This window comes from Rana temporaria, chromosome 2 (assembly GCF_905171775.1).
Source record: "Rana temporaria chromosome 2, aRanTem1.1, whole genome shotgun sequence".
In the NCBI taxonomy this organism is placed as follows: Eukaryota; Metazoa; Chordata; class Amphibia; order Anura; family Ranidae; genus Rana; species Rana temporaria.
Genome location: NC_053490.1, coordinates 379,635,802 through 379,646,123, shown reverse-complemented (window position 1 = coordinate 379,646,123; position 10,322 = coordinate 379,635,802). Strand labels below are relative to the sequence as shown.

The 10,322-nt window shown below is 42.1% G+C and overlaps 1 protein-coding gene across 2 annotated transcripts in view; it reads right to left on the bottom strand.

The window, feature by feature from the left end:
• Positions 1-1,556: 1,556 nt before the first annotated feature.
• IPO9 (importin 9) overlaps positions 1,557-10,322 on the bottom strand; it is a 109,749-nt gene continuing 100,983 nt past the window's right edge. For both annotated transcript variants that reach the window (XM_040337839.1, XM_040337840.1), the window contains 3 exons: positions 4,726-4,818; positions 4,094-4,170; positions 1,557-2,927 (listed from right to left, as the gene is read on the bottom strand). In XM_040337839.1, coding sequence (XP_040193773.1) covers positions 2,817-2,927; positions 4,094-4,170; positions 4,726-4,818 — 281 coding nt within the window. In that variant the 3' untranslated portion in view covers positions 1,557-2,816. The remainder of the gene's footprint in view (positions 2,928-4,093; positions 4,171-4,725; positions 4,819-10,322) is intronic.

Genomic DNA, 10,322 nt, shown 5'->3' with positions numbered 1-10,322 from the left:
AGCTTGTATAACAGTGTAAATTTGCTGTCCCTTCCAAAAAACTCAACACACAGCCATTAATGTCTAAACCGCTGGCAACAAAGCGAGTACACCCCTAATTGAAAATGTCCAAATTGGGCACAATATTTTGTGTGGCCACCATTATTTTCCAGCACTGCCTTAACTCTCTTGGGAATGTAGTTCACCAGAGCTTCACATCCTCCATGATGACATCACAGAGCTGGTGGATGTTGGAGACCTTGTTCTCCTCCACCTTCCATTTGAGGATGCCCCACAGATGCTCAATAGGGTTTAGGTCGGGAGACATGCTTGACCAGTCCACCACCTTTACCCCCAGCTTATTTAGCAAGGCAGTGGTCGTCTTGGAGGTGTGTTTGGGGTCGTTATGTTGGAATACTGCCCTGTGGCACAGTCTCAGAAGGGTGGGAGGAAAATGCTCTGCTTCAGTATGTCACAGTATTCATGGATCCCTCAATGAACTGTAGCTCCCCAGTGTCGGCAGCACTCATTCAGCCCCAGATCATGATACTCCCACCACCATGCTTGCCTGTAGGCAAGACACACTTGTCTTTGTACTCCTCACCTGGTTGCCGCTTGACACCATCTAAACCGAATAAGTTTATCTCACCAGACCACAGGACATGGTTCCCGTAATCCATGTCTGTAATCGGCTTGCCTTCAGCAAACTGTTTGCAGGCTTTCTTGGGCATCATCTTTAGAAGAGGCTTCCTTCTGGAACGACAGTCATGCAGACCAATTTGATGCAGTGTGCGGCGTATGGTCTGAGCACTGACAGGCTGACAGACCCCCCACCCCTTCAACCTCTGCAGCAATGCTGGCAGCACTCATACATCTATTTCCCAAAGACAACCTCTGGATATGACGCTGAGCATGTGCACTCAACGTATTTGGTCGACCATGGCTAGACCTGTTCTGCGTGGAACTTGTCCTGTTAAACCGCTGTATGGTCTTGTCCACTGTGCTGCAACTCAGTTTCAGGGTCTTGGTAATCTTCTTATAGCCCAAGCCATGTTTATGTAGAGCAACAATTCTTTTTTTCAGATCCTCAGAGTTCTTTTCCATGAGGTGACGTGTTAAACTTCCAGTGACCAGTAAGAGAGTGAGAGCGATAACACCTAATTTAACACACCTGCTCCCCATTCACACCTGAGACCTTGTAACACTAACAAGTCACATGACACTGGGGAGGAAAAATGGCTAATTGGGCCAAATTTGGACATTTTCACTAGGGGGTGTACTCACTTTTGTTGCCAGCGGTTTAGACAATAATGGCTGTGTGTTGACTTATTTTGAGGGGACAGCAAATGCCACATAAAAAGATATTATAAAAGATTTACAAAAATGTGAGGGGTGTACTCACTAATTGTGAAATACTGTGTGTGTGTGTGTATGTATATGTGTGTGTATATATATATATGTATATATATGTGTATATATATATATATATATATATATATATATATATATATATATATATATATATATATATATATATTTTTTTTTTTTTTTATTATTATTATTACACACACACACACACACACACTTTTCCTGTTCAGTGACTACACTTTAAGAGTTTAGAGCACAGCACAGATCTGGCAAGAGGCATTTGATTGTACTGGCTTTGAACCATAACTCTTACTGAAAGCTGTTAGCTCAGACAACACAATACCATGTCTTGAAATTAATGCGCTATAAATTCACATATTTTATTTTTCTTAATTGACTTCTATTAGAGTCTTTTTGCAAAAGATAAGAAAAAAAAAAAACTCCACACTAGAGGTCTTCAAAATTGTCCATGTTATATGTGAAAGTTCGAGTTAGAGTTGAGGCTTGGATATTTCATTATTAGTAGGACCTCCTAATGGTTCCTTCATTCATTTTTGTACATTTTTCTGAACCTGATTTTTCTGAAAGTTTTCCACAGCAGATCAGACCAGATAATCCTCAGGAATGTGTTTTCCCAGCAGTGGTGGTATAGGCCGAAAATCAAATCAATGTCTAAGCATAGTCTTACATTAACTCTGACTAAAAGTTCTTTCAAATACTGTTCATAATATTGGATGCAGCGGTGACTAGATTTGTACCTATAAAAACATCCTAATGGCATAAATGCACGTTCCTCAGCAGGTTTCAAGATAAGGTTTACATAGCTCTCCGTTACACCCAGATTTCTTTCTTTATCTATAGGCCCTTTTGGGCATCACGTTAATTAAATTAGCAGCACTAGAATACTACAGCTACAGTTGGATAATTCTGCTAGTTGTGCTTTCCCAGTCTTGGCTCCTGAAGGAATAAGACCAGGACACAGCAGTATAGTGCAGAGGTTGACTTGGCCCTGAACAATTGTGCATACTACTCTCTGCATCATCATACAAGGCACCGTGTTTTTAAGGTCTGAATATGGAAGGGGTGTGGAAAGTGGGATATCACCCACATGAATTAAAATTCTAATATACTAAATCCAAGACAGCTAAATGCCGAGGACTGAAGCTTTTAGGGGTTCAGAATAAGTTTAGTTTACACGGCAGAATGTGTAACAGCTTTTCAAATGGCAGTCACCCCCTGTCATACTGTGTACCACTCACTATATGCCAACAAGATCAATTATTGATGAATGGCAATGGAGTGAAATTATGCCCCAAGTAAAGTCAATGGAAAACTGATCTTGTCAAACATCACGGGGTCAGTCTGTCAAAAAATACAACCAGCAAGTGCTTTCAAGTCCTAGGTTAAACATGGTGCTGGGCTGCAACTTCACAGAATGAATTTTTTCATTATACTTTAGTCCAGTATCCTCATATGCCAATTGATTGAAGGATTCGACGGTCGTTGGCATTTAAATGTTCAGAGAATGCAGAAAAACATGGCTGTTGGGCAAACTGCTGCAGAAACTCTGTCAGATACGTCTATAAAATGAAGAAAAATTCAATGAGTCAGCTGTGTACTAAAAGAGCTATTCACTTTAAAGTGGAATTCCACCCAAAAGTGGAACTTCCGCTCATCTGTCTCCTCCCCCCTCTGCTGCTACATAAGGCACCTTTCGGGGGGGAGCGGGTACCTGTTTTTGACAGATACCTTGTCCCCACTTCCGCTGGACCTCGCCGCGGCAAGGTACACCACAAGTCCACCCCCCCTCCCCTGCTGCCGGACCAATAAGAGCACAGTGCGCAAGCGCAGTAGGGACCAATCGGCTTCACGGCCGGGTTCCTTTACCTGCAATGGCAGCACCCGCCAGCCGATGGAAACTTTGGCTGCGTTGCAGACATCGCTGGCTTCCAGGAGAATTAAGTGTCCCAATATTAAAAGTCAGAAGCTACAGTATGTATTTTTGCAAAGACATTTATATCCTTTGAGCCCATTATGGAACCGTGCTTGCAAGACCGCACCCCTCTTTTTTTTTTTAATCTTAATGATGCATTAGATAAAAGCACTTTGAACCATAGTATGGCCAAGATTACCCTTTCAAGTCACAGGTCATCTGTTAAAGCCCTGCACTTTGCATGCTATACTATGTAGACAGAAAACAGACACCGACAGTCACCATTCTTCCTTTTAGGCCCTTGATTTACAGAACAGTGCAGCTACAGGGGACCTGTAATAGAAGCCATCAGTAGAGGCTGTACTGGACTGGATCCAGGAAACACTTTAGGCTCAAACAATATCTTTTTTTAATCCAATGATTGCTTTTTTTTTTTTTGGTTCTGTATTGTTTAATAAAAACGTGACAGTGCATGCATTTTAAACTTTACTCATTGAACACTTTACACATTTTCCATTTAACTCTATAAATAATGTGCTGAGTTATTGCTGATGTTTCAGCAAACAGTAGCACATCAGCAGAAATGTTCTAATCTAGCTGGCAGTCTTCGTCTAACCATATGTGCCATCTACATGAGTGTGCCAAAACTGTGCATAATTACTGTGTAAGGTCATATTAAACAAACTACACCCAGTGTAATCAACCTGGGGAATTAGGATTGGGAAAACCGTTTATCTCTAAGATAAAAAATGAATAAAATGCATCAGATATTCTCCTAGGCCAATTTCTATAAACCCATCTGTATAGTTTTACCTGTAAATCTATTTGGTACAATGGGTCTTTGAGAACATCAGGGTCATCTTCCTCATCATCTTCATAATAATCATCATCTGCCAAAAAATTAAAACAAAATAAATAATGTGGTAAAACTGCATTCAAGGAGTTATGCGTTTGTCCGTAAATGCATTTGGTTGTTTTCAAAATTATTTTTCTGTAGCATTTTGTCAGCACACATATACAGTATGTACCCCCCCTGGCCTGCCGCGCTGCATGCTCAGATAAAGGGCCGGTATGAATTTTGAGGGGGGCGGGCCACATTGGTTTTATGCCTTCAATACCAGAAGGGCCTGGTATACATTGGGGGGGACACCACACCGGGTTTTTTATGTCTGCCATTCACAAGTCGCACCCACATCGCATCCATCATGCAGGTGCGACTTTCAAAGGTTTACAGTGAGGTCTATGGACCTCAAATCGCATGAAAGTAAACCAAAGTAGTGCAGGAACTACTTTGAAGTCGCACAGATATAAACAGTTATCATTGGGAAACATGGGGCGCGACCTGTGACAAGTAGCACAAGTGTGAATGGGGCCTAACTTAGAATACATTAAGTGATTCTACGTGGATTGACTGTGGAAACAATTTACAGAATGAATGCAGTTACCATATTTATTGCTTGATATAATATCTGATAACAGTTGTCCTGCCAAACCTTCATCCTCATCTTCGTCATCTTCCCACATATCATTTGCGTCATCTGAAATGAACAGGCATGAAAATCAGACTGAAATGTTTGTCACTTTTCTTGTTTAATTGGCAAAGAAAAGTTTGTATTGTAAACCTAAACATCCAAAATTTTACATGTTTAGTGCATATGAAAAAAAAAAAAAAAAAAAAAACAGTGGCAGATCAAGGGTTAAAAGTGATACTAAAGGTTCATTTTTTTTTTTTTTTTTAAATATAACAAACATGTCATACTTACCTCCACTGTGCAGTTTGTTTTGCACAGAGTGGCCTCGAATGTCGTCTTCTGGGGTGCCCCCGGTGGCTCTCGTGGCTCCTCCCCGCATCAGATAACCCCATAGGAGAAGCGCTCTCCCAGGGGGTTACCTTAGGGGCGCACTCCCGTGTCCAGCATTTGGCGTCAATAGCCGCCGAATGCAGGACTCGGCCCTGCCCCCCACGTCATTGGATTTGATTGACAGCGTTGCTATTAATCTATCCAATCAAGAGCCAAGAACCCTAAACCAGAGAGACTGCACGTCCTCGCCGTGGGACATTCCTGGGCTCAGGTAAGTAAAAAGGGGGTGCTGGTGACTGCTAGAAGTTTTTTTACAGTTGTATGCAGAAGTTTAGGAACCCCTGACAATTTCCATGATTGTCATTTATAAATATTTGGATCAGCAATTTCATTTTGATCCATCAAATAACTGAAGAAGGACACAGTAATATTTCAGTAGTGAAATGAGGTTTATTGGATTAACAGAAAATGCGCAATATGCATCAAAACAAAATTAGACAGGTGCATACATTTGGGAACCCTCGTAATTTGGTTGATTTGAATACCTGCAACTACTTAGCACTAATTAAAACACAATTGGTTTGGTGAGCTCATTAAGCCTTGAACTTCATAGACAGGTGCATCCAATCATGAGAAAGGGTATTTAAGGTGGCCATTTGCAAGTTGTTGCTCTCTTTGACTCTCCTCTAAAGAGTGGCAACATGGGGGCCTCAAAACAACTCTCAAATGACCCGAAAACAAAGATTGTTCTACATTATGGTTTAGGGGAAGGCTACAAAAAGTTATCACAGAGATATAAGCTGTCAGTGTCCACTGTGAGGAACATAGTGAGGAAATGGAAGACCACAGGCACAGTTCTTGTTAAGGCCAGAAGTGGCAGACCACATAAAATATTGGAGAGGCGAAGGATGGTGAGAACGATCAAAAACAGCCCATGGACCACCTCAAAGGACCTACAACATCAACTTGCTGCAGATGGTGTCACTGTGCATCCTTTAACAATTCAGCGCACTTTGCACAGGGAGAAGCTGTATGGGAGAGTAATGTGAAAGAAGCCTTCTCTGCACACACGCCACAAACGGAGTCACTTAACCACTTAAGCCCCAGACCAATATGCTGCTAAATGCCCAAAGGCGTTTTTACAATTTGGCACTGCGTCGCTTTAACAGACAATTGCGCGGTCGTGCGACGTGGCTCCCAAACAAAATTGGCGTTCTTTTTTCCCCACAAATAGAGCTTTCTTTTGGTGGTATTTGATCACCTCTGCAGTTTTTATTTTTTGCGCTATAAACAAAAATAGAGCGACAATTTTGAAAAAAATGCAATATTTTTTACTTTTTGCTATAATAAATATCCCCCAAAAACATATATACAAATTTTTTTTTTCCCTCAGTTTAGGCCGATACGTATCCTTCTACCTATTTTTGGTAAAAAAAAAAAATCGCAATAAGCGTTTATCGATTGGTTTGCGCAAAAATGTATAGCGTTTACAAAATAGGGGATATTTTTTGTATTTTTTCTTTTTTTTTTTTACTACTAGTGGTGGCGATCAGTGATTTTTTTGTGACTGCGGCATTATGGCGGACAATTTTGACACATTTTTGGGACCATTGTCATTTTCACAGCAAAAAATGCATTTAAATTGCATTGTTTATTGTGAAAATGACAGTTGCAGTTTGGGAGTTAACCACAGGGGGCGCTGTAGGAGTTAGGGTTCACCTAGTGTGTGTTTACAACTGTAGGGGGGTGTGGCTGTAGGACTGACGTCATCGATCGAGTCTCCCTTATAAAAAGGATCACTCGATCGATGCAGCCGCCACAGTGAAGTACGGGGAAGCCGTGTTTACATACGGCTCTCCCCATTCTTCAGCTCCGGGGAGCGATCGCGACGGAGCGGCTATAAACGAATAGCCGTGCCGTCGTCCTGGATCGCTCCCCGCTGAATCCGACCGCCGCATGTAGCGGGGGGGGGGGGGGCCCGATCGGACCCCCGGAAAGGCAAGGACGTACCTGTACGCCCATTTGCCTGTACGTGCCATTCTGTGGACGTACATATACATGCGGCAGGTCGGGAAGTGGTTAAGGTATGCAAACGCACATTTGGACAAGCCAGCTTCATTTTGGAATAAGATGCTGTGGACTGATGAAACAATGAAAGATTGAGTTATTTGGTCATAACACGGGGCGTTATGCATGGCAGCAAAAGAACACAGCATTCCAAGAAAAACACTTGCTTCCCACAGTAAAATTTGGTGGAGGTTCCATCATGCTGTGGGGCTGTATGGCCAGTGCCGGTACTGGGAATCTGGTTAAAGTTGAGGGTCACATGGATTCCACTCAATATCAGCAGATTATTGAGAATAATGTTGGAGAAATCAGTCACAAAGTCGAAGTTACGCCAGGGCTGGAAATTTCAACAAGACAACGACCCAAAACACTGCTCAAAATCTACTCTGGCATTTATGCAGAGGAACAAGTACAATGTTCTGGAATGGGCATCCCAGTCCCCAGACCTGAATATCATTGAACATCTGTGGGGTGATTTGAAGCGGGTTGTCCAAGCTCAGCAACCATCAAACCTAACTGAACTGGAAATGTTTTGTAAGGAGGAATGGTCCAAATTACATTAATCTAGACACTCATTACAGGCTATTAGAAGCGTCTAGAGCAGTGGTTCTAAACCTGGGGGTCGGGACCCCCTTGGGGGTCAAATGATGATTTGCCAGGGGTCACCGAATCTTGGGCTGTTCTTGAAGCCCGCACCACTCTCCCTGCCTTTTTACGGCTGCCCAGCAGGGCTGTCCCTGTAGCCTGTGGCCACCCAGCTAGGCTGTTCCTGGAGCCGGTGGCCGCCATCTCAGCCTCTTCGCAGCCACCCATTCAGTTCACAGCATGGCTGGAGGGCAGAGACTAGAGGTCAGCTGACTGGTGAGGAATGTGAAGTGGGAGGGGCTGGAGGAGACCCTATCTCCTGATTTCAGCATAGGTGTCACTGCTACGAGACAACGCAAAGTCGGAGACACAGTGAGTAACGCTACCTGTGATTAATGCAGAGAGCCGTGGCGAGGCCTGCGGCTTAACCATGTATTTGCAAATGCGTGCAACCAATCCTCTGCTTTTAACATACACAGTTAGACAGTTTAATTTGGCCTACTGTTTGGGTGGTAAGTGTGAGCCTGGTTATCCTGTATACAACTTTATACTTACTGTTTGCTTAAAAACGCATCTCATTCAAAGTCCCAAAAACTCCCCTCTCTTTTAACCAACAGGGATATAGGCGTATGTTTTTCATATGCCTCATTTAAAGTCCCAATCCTAGTTTTCTTTATTGTGATTATAGTTGCCATTAAAAGTCCCCACTACAGTTCTCAGATCAACCTTGATCAAGAGCACTTAATCCACTCACCCCCCCCCCCACCAAGAAGTAAGAGAAGGAATAAAAATAGAGAATACATGGAAGGGCGTGGAAAAGAGGGGGAGGACCAAAGAAAAAGGGAGAGAAAGAACAAGAAAGACGGCTAGAGAGAGGGATGGGGGAAAAAACAAGAAATTAGGATAGAGAGATACAATAGGGAAAGAAAGAAAGAAAGAAAGAAAGAAAGAAAGAGAAAGAGGGGTACATCCTAAAATGTACCATAAGGGGTTTTAATACTGTATGAGTGGAAGGGACTCAGGGGAGTGCTAAATAACCGTGGGTTAGGGGTGAAAATTACTTGTCTTGCCTTGAGTGCCGACAACCCACGCTATGAAAATTATTTTACCGTTAGGGGTCCCCACAACTTGGGAAATTTTATTAAGGGGTCACTGCACTAGAAAGGTTGAGAACCACTGGTCTAGAAGCTGTTATTTATGCTAAAGGAGGCTCTACTAAACATTGATGTCTTTTTTCTGTTGGGGTGCCCAAATTTATGTACCTAATTTTGCTTTGATGCATATTGCGCAGTTCTGTTAATCCAATAAACCTAATTTAGCTACTGAAATATTACTGTGTCATGCAGTTATTTGATAGATCAAAATGAAATTGCTGATCTAAAAACACCCAAATATTTATAAATGACAATCATAGAAATTGTCAGGGGTTCCTAAACTTTTGCATACAACTGTACCTTAATGCATAGGATGCATTAAAGGTGAAAAAACAGGAGGTTTTACAACCTCTGAGCAGCGGGAATGCAAATAAACAAACATTCTTTAACTACCGATTCACACATCCAATGTTTTAGGATCTATTCACACCAGAATGAAGTGCATGAAACCCGATTACATGGTACAAAAGTACTGTACAATGCGGTTGCGAGTTTCCAGAAGTAGTGCATGCCCTATTTTTGGTATAGTGCGATTTTAGCCCTTTCAAAATCAATGGGCTAACATTGCACCACACAGAACCGCATGCGTGAACTGGCCCTTAAAGAGGAGTCTGAACGAATTAAAGAATCTGTACAACTTTTAAAAATAGATGCTATTGAAATAACATAACAGAAAACAATTAAACCACTTGCCAACCAGTCCCAACTGATATACGGTGGCAGGTCAGCTCTATTGCTCGAATCGCTGTACCTGTACGTCGGTCAGTGTAATAGATACAGCGGGCACCCGCTGCACTAACCGCGATGTTCGCTGGCCACCCGTGATCGCTCCAAAGAGGCAGAATGGGGATCTGTCAATGTAAACAAACAAACAGATCCCTGTTCTGTCAGGGAAGTAGAGATTGTTCATAGTGATCAGGAACAGCAATCTCTCTCTTCTCCCAGTCAGTCCACGGCCACCCCCCCCCCCCCCACAGTTCGAAACACCTCCCTGGGGAAACCCTTAACACCTCGATCACCCTGGTGTTAACCCCTTCCCTGCCATTTATACAGTAATCAGTGCATTTTCATAGCACTGATCGCTGCCAAAAACAAACAAACACGTCGATTACTGCCATTACAAGTAAAAAAAAAAAGCCATTTTGTAGATGCTATAACTTTTGCACAAACCAACAATCAATATACGCTTATTAAAAAGAAGAAAGGATGCGCCAATCTAAGTGCAGTAGAATAAGAACTTTTAATAAAATTGTGATGTGATTTTATTTTCATCTTTATTTTTATTACTATTATTTTCATTTTCCATATTTTCATTTTTCATTCTCATTATCATTCCCCTTAATGTCATTATCCTTATTTTTCATTCATTTTCTCGGTTTTCACGTTGACCCATTTATTATCCTCATTATTATTTTATCTATTCACTGATTTCTG